Below are 16,453 nucleotides of genomic sequence, written 5' to 3'. Positions count from 1 at the left end.
CACTCTCTGAAAGCACCTGTCCATGCTAGTGCCACCTGTCCTGTGCTGTCGAAAGTGCCCCTCTGAACAGACCAGCCGTGTGCAAGATTACCAGCCCCTGTTGCCTGCAGGGCTCGAAGCCAAGCCCTTTCTCATTAAACAGCTGTTGAATCTTCTAGTCAGAACCCTCGCAGCCAAAGATCCCTGCTACTTCCCCAGCGTCCGTAATGAGCAGGGCGGAGACAGAGCAACCCGTTCACATTTATACCAGGTAGATAATATGTCCGGCTAACGGGAGGGAAGCCATGCCGCTCACAAACCGCATCCTAGGTTGGAAGCATTTTACCTGATTCAGGTCAGAAAACAATCCTCGTGCCTCATTTCTCTGACACCAGAAGTTCTGTAAAAAGAATACGACTGACATTTTAATTTTAGAGTTCTCAAGGAGAATATAAAAAGAGTATCAAAAATACCAGTGGCTGTGACTTGAATATAAGGCGCATTGCCACTGCCGTTTGTGTGCACCAGGAGTAGACGGTCCCTCTGTCTCCTCGGGGACCAAACACATATGCCTGCCTAAGATGGGAGGCACCCACAACCTGGCATCTGCTCCAGTTGGGATATGAGGCCTGGGGTGGGGCATGGCTGGGTGTGCTTTATCAACTCGAAGGCTCTGACGGGCAGGAATCAGTCACAGAAAGCGTGGTGATGGCTCAAGGCAGAGGGAACAGAGAGGGCTTAGTCTGGGGTTTGGGGTTTGGGGTTTGGGGTTTTCCAGATCACAGGAGGGCAATAGAAATAGACTGCAAAGCAGACTTCCAGGAATCATTCCCTGAACCATATGACAGGTTGTCAGAGGGACTGCGCGTCGCCTTGGTCAGGAAGCGAGCTGTCACAGCAGCTGCTGGCTCCAAAACCAGCCACCTCCCCCATCTTCAGAGAGTCACTGCTGCTTGGCGCAAGTCAAGAATGCAAGCACCTTTGCCTCAGTCTACCCAGTAGATACATGGTCACTTCTGTCATGTGACCCAGCTACAAATCAAAGTCGCATGGTTCTTTACCACAGTCATGCTTCAAAGTCAGATTCTAGCCAGGGTATGGTTGGCTTTTAGTCTGTTTTTGTTTTCCCTTTTTCTTTTCAATGACCTTGGTATCCTGCAAGGAGTCCATACTGAAGATCTAATCCTCTCTGTCACAGTCGGTTCCTCTAGCCACCCAGCGCCTGCTCTCTGTTGGGGTCGAACGTCCTCGGAGCACATACAGCTCTCCTCGTCAGGCCACGTGTGACCTTGTAACCTACTGACGAAGATTGTCCATCTGCCCCCAGACACCATGGTGGCGTGGGAAATAAACACTGTCAGGAAGGGTGATACCACTGGACTTCTGTGGTGGGCCACCATCCCCAAGGAGAACAAGGACAGCCAGAGGAGAAGTGGGAGTAGGCTTCCGATCTTCTGAGAGAGCAGAGAGGGCATGGCAGTGCCAGTCATCAGTGAGGCGGGCAGAGCAACATAGGCACAAGTCTGGTATCCAGTTGTTCACTTGGGACATGAGTGGAAAACTATACTTCTAAGATGAATATGTCTGGTGGGTTCTGGGAGCCATACAATTGGACTTGTTTCTCTCTCTCTCTCTCTCTCCCTCCCTCCCTCCGTGTCTCTCCTCTCTCTCTTTCTCTGTCTCTCTGTCTCTCTCTTTCTCTCTCCCTCCCTCCCTCTGTGTCTCTCCTCTCTCTTTCTCTGTCTCTCTGTCTCTGTCTCTGTCTCTCTCTCCCTCCCTTCCTCCCTCCCTCCGTGTCTCTCCTCTCTCTCTTTCTCTGTCTCTCTTTCTCTGTCTCTGTGTGTGTGTGTGTGTGTGTGTGTTGTGTGCTCGTGCGCACGCACACATGCACCACTATGCTTATGTGAAGGTCAGAGGACAACTTGGGGAGTCAGCCCTCTTCCACTGCAGGGGTTCTAGGGACCAAACTCAGGCCATCAGTCTTCACAGCCTATACCTTTACTCACTGAGCCATCTTGCCAGCACAAATACAGTAATTTTTAAAACTATCTCTGAATCTTCACACAAACTTGGAAATAGTAGGTAGCAAAGCTAGTGATGTTTGTCACTTTTTCATTTCTGTAACACATATCTGATGGAAACCATTTAAAAGGAGGATAGATTGAATTGTGGGTCATGAGGGTCACGATTTCAGAATTATTAGTCCATGTGTGGCTGGTTCCATTATTTCTGGATTGTGGCAAACCAAAGCATTGTAGTGGGGCAAGATTGTCCCTCTCTCACCAGGCAGGAAGCAGAAGTATCAGGGGAAGAGCCCAGGACAAGATCTGCTCCTCAGAAGCTTCCTCCGATTGGGCTACACCTCCCGCATTCTATTTCTTTCCAATAACACATCAAAGTATGACGAGTGTGTCAGCAGATCAGCCAGAGAGTGGGTCAGAGCCCTCATGATACAGTCACCTTCCCAGAGCCCATCAGCTGGCAGCAAGCTACTTGCTTATGTGACACAGGACACATCCAAATGGCATCAGCCATGGACAGCACTCACCTCAGAACTACACAGCAGGGTATTCTACAAGTCTCAGAAGGAAGGCAGACAGTGGAGATAATGCCAGGGTTTGTACATAGCACTGGGGTAGCTGATGAGCTCAGAATAGGAGGGTCTAAGAGTACAGGCACCCACTGGAAGTCATAGCATATGATGTGAGCATGGCGGTTTGCATGACTATGGCACCCATAGACCCATAGGGAGTGACACAATTAGGAGCTGTGGCCTTGTTGGAGGAAGTGTGTCACAGGGGGTTTTCAGATGCTCAAGCCAGACCCAGTGGCTCTCTCACTCTCTTCCTGCTGCCTGCTGATCTGGATGTAGAAATCTCAGCTACCTGTCCAGCACCATGCTGCCACGCTTCCAACCATGATGTCAGTGGATTAGACTCCGAACCGTAAGCCAGCCCCCCATTAAATGTCTCCTTATAAGAGTTGGCATAGTCATGGCATCTCTTCACAGCAGTGGACAACAATGCGTATGGTTTAACAGTGGAGGGGTTTAACTAACTCAGAACCATTGTGTCCCATTGTCCTTGATGAGTTCTCAAGGGGTTGAAGCTGAGTAGATCACTTAAACTCTTGAAACCAAGTAAGCGAAGCTCCTCTCTGGCCAGCTGACAGTCTGAGGAGAATCTGTCGATGCATTGAAACTGAGCAAGACGTTGGCTGTAAAGATCAGGGAGCCAGGCAGAGGCACATGACCGTAGCCCTGCGCTTGGGATGTGAAAGCAGCAGAATTGAGCATTCAAGGCGACATAGCAACTTGAAGGCTAGCCTCAACCACCTAGCAAGTTCAAGGCTAGCCCGGGCTACATGAGACCCTTCCTCAAAAACCAAAAAGAAAATTTAAAAGATGCAAGAATTTAAGCACAAAGGAAGCCTCAGAGGGCAAACGGGCATGCCTTGATACTATTGATGGAACAAGAAAAGGGAGCTCTTCTGAGACTCCCCTCCTTCTCTAGGCTGAGGAGCTCACAAAGTCTGCATCGGGAGAGTGCCAGAGGCCACCCTGCATAAAGTTATGAGAACAAAGGACACGGAGCCTACAGACATCCCATAGACAAGCAGTGCGTGCCAGACCTCAGAAGATGCTGGAGGTGCAATGTGTCCGCTCAAAATAAGCTAAAATGCAAACCTATTAGATTCAGAACAAAAAAGACACAAAGAAGACTTAAGTGTTAAACACTGACAGTAGGCAAAAGTACCCGAGAGTGTCGCCTGGATTGGCTGGCCCCAGAAGCAGTGTAACCGTAAGGGGACCCTTCTTATGGAAAGAATATTGCTGTGAGCTATAGTGGACACAGTACTTCATACCAGGATAAAAAGAGTAGTGTGTTTCACACTCTGAAGAAAAGAAGGTGTGAGCCTTTAAAGGCTTCAAAGCTTTTCGTGTAAAAGGATCTCGTGCTCAGTAGGAGCCCACGGAGTGTTGCTTGCGTGGGCATAGTAGAGAGGAGCTGTAGACAACGTGACGAGAGACGTTTCTGTGGCTTCGACAAGTGACCCCAAAGGCTGGTGGCCAAGAAAACCTTCCTCTCATTTTAACCTGGTTACCCAATTACTTTGTCACAGCAACAGGACACTGATTAGTTCCAATGGTTCTCTACAGATCCACAATAAAGGGCTAAAGGGAGAGGCCAAGAGGCCATAGCTCTGTGGTCAAATACTGTGCTCTATTGTACGTACTACAACTCCAAACAAGCTAAGACAGGAAGGACATACACATCTAAAATCTGTTCTCAGGAGTCATACTCATGCTGATACTGTTAGCATTGTTATTCTGGGGCTGTTGTGCTGTTTACTATGAGATAAACTGAATAAATCACGAATAATTTATAAATTCTGTCATCCTTGACATCACACACACACACACACACACACCTCTCACTCACAATGCATGTAAACACATACATGCATGCACACACAAATATACACATGTGCATGAACACACACACCCACACATGCACATACAAACACGTACACTCCTGCACACACACACCCATCACACCCACATTCATATAAACACACACACATACAAATACATGTACTGCTCATACACACACACACAGAAGCATATGCATAAATTCATATAAATATCCACATGTGCACACACACGCATGCATATACACAAACATGCACATACATGAACCCATGCACACTGGTGTGTACGAACACACACACAAACACCCAGGTAGTCACACATGCACACATACACACACAGACTTGATAATGAGAATTTCTAGCCTTACATTTTAGTCTTAGAATGTCAGTTTCCCACCAATAGGAACCAGGGCTCCCCAGAAGAAGTTGCTGATTCTGGGCCTGTGTTGGGTACATATACAAGAAAACTGAAACCCCTCGTTGATCCAGATGGCAAGAAAGCTCTTGAAACAGTTGGGGTCCTCCTAGGAGGACTCTGAGCTTGAAGAAGCCCCCACTGGACAAGGACAGGTCAGTGTGGACCCTGTAAGAACGAGAGGTGCAGTGGAGCGAAGCTCAGACCCTGCTTCCGGCTGCACTTGCTAAGGTTTTAAGCTCGTTGTGGAGGCTGCGAGCAGTGCGCTGAGAGAGCAGTGGAGAGCAGGCGAGCACGGTCGCGGACTGGTGTGCAGATTTATGTGAGGAGGACGCTTACCGAGACGACAGTACCAACTGAGAGTTCCCAGGAGGAACAGAACGGTAAAGGCCTACTAGAACGGCACAGCACACACAGCGTCTACAGTAACTCTGGGACCCACTGCTATACTTTCTTATACAGTGGCCATTGGCCACCCATGGCTGTCATGTGCTTGTCAAGTGTCAAGTGATACTGAAAACCACCTTACATGTATATAATTTAAATCAGTTTAGGGTAAATTTAAATTGTCACGTGGCTAATTGCTGCCCCACTGCACAAGGGCACTTGGAGAGCCCTATCAGATGGAGTATCTACATTCTGGCCCTCAGAATGTGAGTTGGATGGAGAAGCGCATTCTTTTAAAGAACTGAACACATTTTCACTATACCACCTTGGTAGACGGAAGGCTGGGCTGCAGTGTGTGAGCATTTTGTTGGAAAGGTACATGCACTTTCATGAAAGAGCCGGAGAGAAGCAACGGATATTCGTGGAAAATGCGCGAACAGTATCCACAAAGCAAAGGCTGGCGCCCCTGAGGACACTGAAGCCTGGGAAAGGGTCTGGCTGGAAGTGTTTATCACAGCCACAGTGACGGCAGTTAGATGATAAGGGCCCTTAGTTCCTGATGGAGATTGTGAAAGAAAGACAGAGCACAGCAAAGCCAGATCACTAAGGCGCTTGCGGGAGTCCTGCTTCATTGTAACACACGTGTCCTGGGTGTCTTAGTAGACAAATTCTAGTTTGACCTGATGAGCGTTTTCTCCCAGAAAGAATGAGACAAAACCACCTTCTTATCCTTAGCATAGTATCTCAGTCCTCAGGCTAAGACGTGGTCAGCAAGGAAGCGTTCGATGAGGTGGTGGTGATGACGACGACGACAATGATGATGATGATGATGATAAACCTTGTGGGAGATATACAAAGTTTTGGTAGCAACAGGCAGAGCACTGGGAAGGGAAATGGATCTTATGGGTCAAACCCTTACTAGATTTTCTGAAAATGCTCAATGGAGTTTGCTCTATGCCAAAATACATCAAGTATGATCAAAGAAAGTGTATAAGATTTTTTAACGTTTTTATTATATTTAATCTTTTTTTACAATTTAGTCATTTTCCCCCTCCCCTCCTCCTCCCCTGTCTCCAAAAGGATGTCTCCACCACCACCACCGATTCCCTCCACACCCCCGCCAGGCCTCCACATTCCCTGGGCGTCAAGTCTCTCAAGGGTTTGGTGTGTCTTCTCTCATTGAGGCCAGACCTGGCAATCCTCCGCTCTATATGTGTTGGGGGCCTCATATCAGCTGGTGTGTGCTGCCTGGTTGGTGGCTCAGTGTCTGAGAGATCGCCAGGGTTTGTGGAGACTGCTGGCCTTCCTATGGGGTCACCCTCCTCCTCAACTTCTTCCAGCCCTCTCCTAATTCAGCTACAGGGGTCCCCGATGTCAGTCCATTGGTTGGGTGTAAGTATCTGCATCTGACTCTTTGAGCTGCTTGTTGGACCTCTCAGAGGACAGCCATGCTAGGCTCCTGTCTGTAAGCACACCATAGCATCAGTAAATCAGTAACACTGTCAGGCCTTGGGGCCTCCCCTTGACCTGGATCCCAAGTTGGGTCTGTCACTGGACCTCCTTTCCCTCAGTCTCCTCTCCATTTTTGTCCCTGCAGTTGTTTTAGACAGGAACAATTCTGGGCCAGAGTTTTTGACTGTGGGATGGCAACCACATCCCTCCACTTGATGCCCTGTCTCCCTACTGGAGGCGGACTCTGCAAGTTCCCTCTCCCCACTCTTGGGCATTTCATCTAGGATCCCTCCCTTTGAGTCCTGAGGTTCTCTCACCTCCCAGGTCTCTGGTACTTTCTAGAGGGTCGCCCTACCTCCTACATCCTGAGGTTGCCTGTTTTCATTCATTCTGCTGGCCCGCGGGGCTTTACCCCTGGTCCAATCCCCTATGTCCCCACCCCGATACCTAACCAGGTTCAACTTTTCCCCTGCCCCTCCTCTTCCCCTCTCCCACCCAATTCCCTCCCTCCCTCCCTCCCTCCCTCCCTCCCTCCCTCCCTCCCTCTGTCCTCTGCTTTCTTCTCCCTCCCAAGTGGGATTGAAGCATCCTCACTTAGGCCCTTTGATTTGTTAACTTTCTTGAGTTCTGTTGATTGTATCCTGGGTATTCTGTACTTTTTTTTTTTTTTGGCTAATATCCACTTATTACTGAGTGCATACCATGCATGTCCTTGTGTGTCTGAGTTACCTCACTCAGGATGATATTTTCTAGTTCAGTCCATTTGCCTGCAAAACTCAGGATGTTCTTGTTCTTAATAGCTGAGTAGTATTCCATTGTGTAAATGAACCACATTTTCTGTATCCATTCTTCAGTTGAGGGACATCTGGTTGTTTCCAGTTTCTGGCTATCACAGATAAGGCCGCTATGAACATAGTGGAACACGTGCCCCTGTGGCACGGTGGGGCATCATTTGGGTATATTCCCAAGAGTGGTATTTCTGGGTCTTTAGATAGGTCTATTTCCAACTTTCTGAGGAACCCCCAGACTGATGTCCAGAGTGGTTGTACCAGTCTGCAATCCCACCAGCAATGGAGGAGTGTTCCTCTTTCTCCTCATCCTCACCAGCATCTGCTGTCACCTGAGGTTTTGATCTTAACCATTTCTGATTGGTGCAAGGTAGAATCTCAGAGTTGTTTTAATTTGCATTTCCCTGAGTGTGTAAGATTTTGACATAGCATAAAGAATCACATATGGTTGTTAAAATTATGAAAGTGTTGTCTAATAGTTTAACCACCAAATTTTGCGTAGTAGTTTAAACCACTAACCATGAATCCTCATGATGTCACTGAATTCTGAAAATGTCTCAGCCCCAGGCCAGTGAACATTTACTGGTTATTCAATACGTGCAAGTCAGAAGTCACCTTAACAGGGACTAAACTCTAAAGAGCTCAAACATTAGTTCTGCATTCAAGTAGAAGATGGAGGGTTTTTTTTCTTTTTATCAGAAATGGCTGTGTTAAAAACACCCCCACTGAACAAAGAACACTAAAGGGCACCAGTGAGGATCCCCTTAAAGACATCTGGTGTGTCTAATGAATTTCTGCCTGGGGCGTTTCTCTTCTGCAAGTGAGAGCCGCAGTTAAGGCCGAATGTCATCAGTGCTCACCCAGCGATGTGTACTAAGCAGCCCATTAACAAATGGGTAAATACATTATCCTAAACGAGACCGCACCGTTCCTTAGGGGAAATACAGAACACCCTGTCGGCATCTGCAATGTAATTATAATATTTTATGTCCAAAAATACGACTGGCATTTGAGTGAGGGGCCATAGGTCTTCTCCCTTGGAGGCTGTGAGAGCTTAAAGCTGAATTTCCTCTGTCATGCCCAGGAGACAAGTGTTGACTTACTTACTTATTTAGTTAGTTAGTTAGTTTTCACAGTGCGCTAATAAGCTAGGTCTCTCTGCTGGAGTCTATAAAAGAGGTTCGCCTCAAAGTTTCTCCAGTGTGTGGAATTTAAGTGCCAGCTTTGTTAGTTTTGTTTTGTTTTTGCTTCAATCTGGCACAGTGATGAGAGACTCCCGCCCAGGGCTGGTCTTTAACCTCACCCCAGCTCTCTCCAGGAGCCTCTGAGGGCTATAGATTTCCTTTTCTTTCCCACCTCAGAAATAAATGCATACGACAATTGAGAAGTAAAAAATGAATAAACAGACAAACAAAATCTCCTCAGTAGAAAATCAGAGGCGAATCTATTATTCCTGCTCATGTCTTTATAATTAAACATTAAACGGTGCTCTCCAGTGTAGGGATAGTAGTATTTTGTCATTTACAAGAAAATTCATGGGCTGGAGAGATGGCTCAGTGGTTAAGAGCACTGACTGCTCTTCCAGAGGTCCTGAGTTCAAATCCTAGCAACCATATGGTGGCTCACAACCATCTGTAATGGGATCTGACACCCTCTCTGGTGTGTCTGCAGACAGCAACGGTGTACTCATATACATGAAATAGATAAATATATCTCTAAAAGAAGAAAGTTCATATTTAAAAAATTTGGGACACAGAGGCAGGAGGATCAGGAGTTAAGCAGCCCAAGCTGCATGATAAAATCTTTTCTCAAGAAAAACTGAGTCAGGCATGGCGATGTGTCCCTGTAATTCCAGCATTCAGACATCTGAGGCTAGCCTATGCTACATAGAAAGATTGGCCAGCCTGCTACCACAAGATATGAGTGTTCAGGGGATACCCAGAGGCCCATCCACAGCCACAGCACACACTGTGTGCTAGTAGAAGACACCCAGATCCCAGTCAGCTGTGTGGCCGGCCCACAGTGGGAGCCATTGCAATGAGCAAGTGTGTGGTGGACAGAAGGGAGAAAGAGTAGGATGGTTTTTGCTCTGTGTAGAGAGGTGGAGCTGGGAGGCCAGGGTGAGAGGGTCGTGAGCATCCTGTTGAGTAGTCTGTCCTGTCTCCTAACTAAAGACCATGTGAGCATCCCTGCTCTGAGTCGCCCCATGGTCTGGGACCATGTTGATGGCCAAAGGCTGGGAGGAGCTGGCCCCGCCCCTCACTGGCTCTGGCACTTGGGAGAGCAGAGCCCTGCCCCTCACTTGCTTGGCACAGTAGAGCTGGCCCTGGTGGTAGGAGCCCGGGCGAGCATGGGAGAGCTGGCCCTGCCACCCATCTACCGTGAGGTGATGTGGGTGTGGTTGAGCCACCCCTGAGGGTATGAAAGCAGGAGAGCTGGCCCTTCTCCTTGCTGACCGCAGCATTGGGTGAGCCAGCCCGGCTGCTGGAGAGCTGGCTCTGTGGTGCAAGTGTAGGAGAGCTGGCTCTGTGGTGTGGGTGTGGGTGTGGGAGAGCTGGCTTTGTGGTGTGGGTGTGGGGGAGCTGGCTCTGTGGTGTGGGTGTGGGAGAGCTGGCTCTGTGGTGTGGGTGTGGGAGAGCTGGCTCTGTGGTGTGGGTGTGGGAGAGCTGGCTCTGTGGTGTGGGTGTGGGAGAGCTGGCTCTGTGGTGTGGGTGTGGGAGAGCTGGCTCTGTGGTGTGGGTGTGGGAGAGCTGGCTCTGTGGTGTGGGTGTGGAGAGCTGGCTCTGTGGTGCGGGTGTGGGGGAGCTGGCTCTGTGGTGCGGGTGTGGGGGAGCTGGCTCTGTGGTGCGGGTGTGGGGGAGCTGGCAGGCTGACCAACTCAGCTACCACACAGGCCCAGATCCAGGGCTTGGTGTTGGCCCAACCCAACATCATCCACCCCATCTGTGAACTGCTGGAGGGTGTGAAGGGGCCAGTCCTGCAGGGTCTCCATGATACCGGACAACTGGATATCGGAGAGGACTCCCAGTGAGGATCCAACGTTGATAGAAGCTGGAGGCCTTGAGCCAGACCAACGAGTAATTGCAATGAGAATTTGTGATTGAGATGTGTGGACAAAGGCGTATACTGTGGGACACACTGTCACACACTACAGCTTCAGCGACAAGATGTTTTTTGTTTTGTTTTATTTGTTTTTATTTTGTTGTTGTTTTTCTTTTGTGGGAAGGTTGCAGGGGTGGAAGGCGGATATGAAGGGATGGGAGATGAGTGGTATTGGGGTGCACATGTGAAACTCGTAAGAACCAGTAAAAAGTTTTAAAGTGCTATTTAAATAGAGTATGGTGAGTGGTAGTACATCTGCCTAAGGGGTCCAGGGCCCTGGGTTTGATTCCCATCACCATAAAAATGTGAACAAGCTCTTAGCGCTCTCCGTCTCTCATCTGTGTGACCGATAGTGGCCGTGATAGGCCAAGCTTTCTCAGGTGTTAGAATCCTCCCGTGGGCTCTTCGGCTAGCTTGCCCTCAGATGTCCTGACTCAGGTGTGATGCAGGGGCTGAGAATCTGTGGTTCTGATGATGTGGTTCCCGGCGCAGCTGATGCCACTGACCGGCCGGCTACACTGAACTACAGTGAGGTCTGTGAAGGCTTCCTCCCTGTGTCTGGATCAGGAAACAACGGTTCTTTGCAAATCCATTTCTCCCTGTGCCCTGTTATTCCAGCAGCCCTGGGGATATCTTGAGTTTCCTTCTGACTGGAGTGCAGCAGGAACTATCCTAACATCACAGTTTTATTGTTCAAGGCAGCACTCCCATGTATCATGGACGGACCTACGGGCTGAGGAGGACTCCCAGTTTGTTTCTTGATGAGAAAGCAAAGTTGTTGGATGAAGTGCCTGGCCCCATTTGTGGTTGCCCTGACCCTCCTTCTTTTGGGATGGCAGGGTCTCTTTCTCCGCTAGTCATAAGGTTGGAGTTCCCAGATGGCATCTTTGAGCAGCCATTGGATGTCTGTATCCTTGCCAGGAATGTCATGCACATGGGGTGCCATGCAAAGGTCAAGGTTCAAAGAGAGAACAGGGCCCATCAGTTCGGTTTTACAAATAGTTAGCTTATCTGAGTGATAGAGTGTGGAAAACCCGTGCTTCCCTCCTCCGAAGTAGGTGTGAAAGATGCGTGTGTAAGACCTCTGAGAAGAGCAGGCGCTGGGCTAATGTAGGCCGTGGGCTGACGGCGGAGTCCTAGAGGTGCTGTGGTAGCTGACTTGATGGTGATCTCTGAGGACCAGTGGAGTCACTTTCTATGAGGACCTGGTTAAAATGGTTCAGCACTGAATGCAACCAGCCACGAAAGAATCCTTACTGCTCACCTCGAATTATATTAACTGTAGAGTTCCGTTATGCTTCTGAGGAGAAATTATGAATAGATTTGTGTATTATGTCAGCCACCCACAATACTAATGTGTGAAGCGCAGACACTCAGGAGCCCTGTGCCTGCCCTGTGAAGCCCAGTCCTGCCAGCTGGCACAATGAGACTTGGGTGTCTCAGGATTCCTTCATCTCCGTGCTGCTGCTGCTGCTTCCTCTCCTGCCTTCCGTCCCTCCCTTACCCCTCATTCTCCCCCCTCTCTCTCTCCCTCTCTTTCTCTCTCCCTCTCTTTCTCTCTCCCTCCCTCCCTCTCTTTCTCTCTCCCTCTCTCTCTCTCTTCTTCTCTCTCTCTCCCTCTCTTTCTCTCTCCCTCTCTCTCTTTCTCTCTTTCTCTCTTTCTCTCTCTCTCCCTCCCTCTCTTTCTCTCTCCCTTTCTCTCTCTCTCTTCTTCTCTCTCTCTCCTTCTCTCTCTCTCCCTCTCTCTCTCTCTCCCTCCGTATGAAAGAGAGATTGAGATGTTTGTACATGTGTGCACATTTGTTTAAGACCAGAGGTTGGCATCAAGAGTCTTCTTCAGTTGCTCTGAACCTTGCTTTTCCTGGGGCTCACCCATTGACTGGCCAGTTAGCTCCAGGGATCTGCCTGGCCCTGATCCCCGGCTATGTCCCAAGGCTGGGGTCACACATCGCCACGACCAGCTTTACCTGAGGCACTGAACCCAGGCATTGTGCTCCTGTGGCTTCACTGACAGCCATCTCCCCAGCCCACCTTTTATCGTTTTGACCTTAAATGAATCACTCTATGCTCAAGTTTTATTCATTCTGGGAAAGATTCCATCTAAGACCATGTGACATTGTTAGAACGCCTTGAAAACCAGAGTACATGTGTGTCATAATCTGTAGGCCAAATAGGAGTCGAAACACATTATCCTGAGTCAAAAAAAGACTTGGTTTCTCGAGTGACTAATCATTTTATTTCAATTAAGGTGTCCTAGAAAGTCCAGCCATCCAGGATGGTGTGTCATACACAAAGGTGAAGTTTAGTGAGCCACCTTGATGGCCTGCCTGCCTTCTCCCTCCCTCCCTCCCTCCCTCCCTCCCTCCCTCCCTCCTTCCCTTCCTTCCCTTCCATTTTTCTTTTTCTTTCTTTCTTTCTTCCTTCCTTTCTTTCTTTCTTTCTTTCTTCCATGTAGAAGCTTCTGTATATGCCTGCTTGCATGTGTTGGGACACATGTGTATGCACATACATGTACACATACATGTGGACGCCTGAGGTTGGGATCAGGACTCTTCCTTCATCATTCTTTAACCTTATTCTTTGAGGCAGGAGCCCTCAATCAAAACCAGAGCTCACTGCTACAGCTAGCTCAGCCAGCCAGCCCACTCCTGCAGGGAGGGCCCCCAGCTCTTTCCTTCCAAAGCTGGAATTGTGCCTCCGTGCCCACCCGGCATTTCTGTGAGTTCTAGGACTCTGAACTTTGGTGTTCTTGCTTGCAGAGCCGGCAGTTTAACTACTGGGCCGTCCATCTCCAGTCTACCTTAAGGGCTTGCTAGAGGAGTGAGAAAAGTCCACATCTGAGTGCAGCACATCCTACGAAGACAGAGCTCTTGAACAATTTCTCTTTTTCCTTCATGTTACCACATTGCCCAGATTCCAGGAGAATGCTAATATTCCAGCAGCTTCTGACTTCCACTGCCAACCACCGTCCCCTTTTAGCTCCAGAGTCCCAGCTAAGCAAATAGCCCATGCCTCTGTGCCTGCTCCCAGCCCAACGGAATGCGGTCTCGGTTACTAGAGTGTGAAGAACCTTGCTGGAGGATGGTCACGTGATGAAGCGTGCTGTCCTGTGTCCACGCCCTTCACTGTGTGTTTATTTTTCCATCCCTCCTCACCAGCCGCCTCTCGTTGACCTGAGCACACATGTGAGCAGCATGCACGCGAGCAGCACACGCGTGAGCACCACACACACGTGCATCCTCTGTGCCACCTCTGACTTGTTAGTTGACTCATCCCTGAGGGCCTGACTGCCCCAGCTAAGGATGCAGTGATAGTGGGCGTTCCAACGGCTGTAAGTTGAGGGTGTGTCAGACACCACCATGATGCATTCTGACAAGGAGACAGACAGTGCCTTCCTCAAGGGATAGACTAGAATCCATTTTTAATTTTTACAACCTTTTATTGATTCTTTGTGAGTTTTATTTCATGCACCCCAGTCTCACCTATCTCCCCGTACCCCGTACCCCATATCCACCCTTTGCCTTTGCAGCACACCCACAGTAACACACACACACACACACACACACACACACACACACACACACACACGGGCGTGCAATGAGTCACTGGTCTGGTAAGATCTCTGGCCTCTGTGACACCATCAATATTGTATCCTTTCCAGGCCTCCTCCTGGTTATCCTGTCTTTATCCCATGTCATGGAGATCCTGCAGCTTTGGATCAGCAGGACCGGCCCTTTCACATGTCGCAACCATTTGCAGATGTAGATGTAGATGTTGAGGTTGGCCAACTCAAGCCCTGGATCTGGGCCTGGGTGGTAGTTGAGCCGGTCAGCATGCTAGCTCTCCCTTATCCACAACACCAGGCCAGGTTCTCCAAAACTGGTCAGGCCCGGCCACCCAATGCTGTCACTGACAGGAAGGGCAGGGTCAGCTCTCCTGTTCTTATACCCTCAGGGCCTGCTTGCCACACCCACATTCCCAGGGCCAGCTCCTTAGTGCTGCTCTCAAGGTGCAGGGCGCAGGGCAGGGCGGGGTGGGGGGATGTGGAGGAGTAGGATGGAGGGGGCGTTGAATAGAGAATTCTTGGGTGCTCCAGAAAGGAAGGGAACTGTCTGTCACAGATCCACAGTTCCTTCCCTTAAAAACAGATGTGCTATAGAATTAAGAAGTGGGTATTAGCACCCCAAGATATAATCACCTCATGCTAATATCTCCAGTAAGATCTGAGGCCAGGTCTGATGTGTGACACGTTAACTTTTACATGTCATAGAATGGGGAAGAACTGAGAACAGAGTGTTTTAGGTGGGCCGGTTATCTCAGGATAGCTTCTGGCTGTCAAGGCTTTTAGAATTTTGGAGCTTCAAGTAAGAAATTATGCATAAACTGTGGTTTGTATTTACTGAGTGCTTGTCTTGGGCCAGGCACGACACTAAGCAGACATTTTACTGCCATAAACTCATGGCCAGAATTATCACTCTCTCCCACACTATTGAGTTCTACTTATTCTTTATAAAAAAAAAAATGTTTGCAAGGACGACAAACAGAACTTAGGTGTAGCCACCACGTGAAGCTGCTTCCAGTGGGAGCCAGACGGGCACACGACTATAGAGCTGACATCTGTAAGGGACAGGGGCCTCTGTCCTGCCTGGGCAGTGTTTATCCCTTTTCTTTCAGGCCGTGACAACTGCAGAGGTTGCCCTTGGTCGGTAGAGCCCATGTTATGGTGAGTGGTTCTCGTAATGCAGCCCTCTCTTTCGTCTTTTACAGAACCCCCATCTCAGCTTTCTCGCAAGACAACATTTATGAAGTTCAGCCCCCGAGAGTAGACAGAAAGTCCACAGAGATCTTCCAGGCCCACATCCAGGCCAGCCAAGGTATCATGCAGCCCCTTGGCAAAGAGGACACTGCCATATACCGGGAGTACATCAGAAACCGCTACTTATAACGACGGCCCCGAGGACAGTGGGGTTAGCTTCTTTTCAGTGTTGTCTGCGAGAAGGAATTCCCAGGACCTGGAGATGCAGCTCAGTAGTAAAGGACACGTACTTCCAGAGGCTCGGAACCTGGTCCCCAGCACCCGTATCACAACCTTCGGTAACTCCAGCTACAAAGAATCCAATGTTGTCTTCTGTATTTTGTACACACCTATACTCAAGTGGGTGCCTGTGTGTGTACACCCATGCACAGGCGAACATGCATATGCGTGCACATGCTTGCACACACACACACACACACACTAAAAATACTAGAAGTGAAATCCTTAATAACCAATTCATCCAAATCATGGATCTGAAGCTTTTCACCCCTTTGAACCATGCAAATTACTAACTACAGGTAATAAAGAAGTGTCTGCCTCTGTTGCTGTTCCTGCTTCTGACTTATTTTAGGAAAAAAAATCACATTATGAAATGACAAGTGAAATTTTGCTTTATGAAGCTGATAGGCTTGTGCGAGTATCTACTATGTGCCAAGAGCTATGGCAAGGTCTAGAAATAGCCCAGGAACAAAATAGCCCAACGTATTTTCTCTTAGGGAGAATAAGCAATGAGCTTTTCTTTACCCTTGCCATCTTTAATTTATCCTGGTTGGTTTATATGTTAATTTTACATTTTGATGGGAAAAATATCTCCTTATTCAGAAAGCTGTGCTCTCGGGAAATATACTCTGATGAGTTTATGGTAAAGAGACCAGGATTCCCCGAAGTCCCATCCTAAACAGGGTTCAGGACAAACAGCACAGGACAAAACATTAATAACTGAAATCTGGGGCGAGACCAAGCTATGTCCACTAGTCTGAGAACTCTGTAACTGAAAATTACATACAAAGGAAAACATTAAAAGTAGCCGTCTGAGCGCCCGGAGAGATGGGCCATGCTTAGAGTGCATAAGGCTCTTACAGA

At 48.7% G+C, this 16,453-nt stretch overlaps 1 protein-coding gene and 1 long non-coding RNA gene across 5 annotated transcripts in view; one reads left to right on the top strand and one right to left on the bottom strand.

The window, feature by feature from the left end:
* The window catches only part of Fig4 (FIG4 phosphoinositide 5-phosphatase), a 123,524-nt gene extending 107,612 nt beyond the window's left edge, over window positions 1-15,912 (top strand). For all 4 annotated transcript variants that reach the window (XM_087597553.1, XM_087597552.1, XM_087597551.1 and 1 more), the window contains one exon: window positions 15,322-15,912. In XM_087597553.1, the coding sequence (XP_087453679.1) occupies window positions 15,322-15,499 (178 nt within the window). In that variant the 3' untranslated portion in view covers window positions 15,500-15,912. The remainder of the gene's footprint in view (window positions 1-15,321) is intronic.
* LOC147998729 (uncharacterized) overlaps window positions 1-16,453 on the bottom strand; it is a 44,111-nt gene that overhangs the window by 5,208 nt on the left and 22,450 nt on the right. The window lies entirely within an intron of this gene.

Source organism: Rattus norvegicus, chromosome 20 (genome assembly GCF_021556685.1).
Source record: "Rattus norvegicus strain SHRSP/BbbUtx chromosome 20, alternate assembly SHRSP_T2T, whole genome shotgun sequence".
Classification (NCBI taxonomy): domain Eukaryota; kingdom Metazoa; phylum Chordata; class Mammalia; order Rodentia; family Muridae; genus Rattus; species Rattus norvegicus.
The sequence above is the reverse complement of the archived record's forward strand: the minus strand, read 5'-3'. Positions and strand labels throughout refer to the sequence as shown.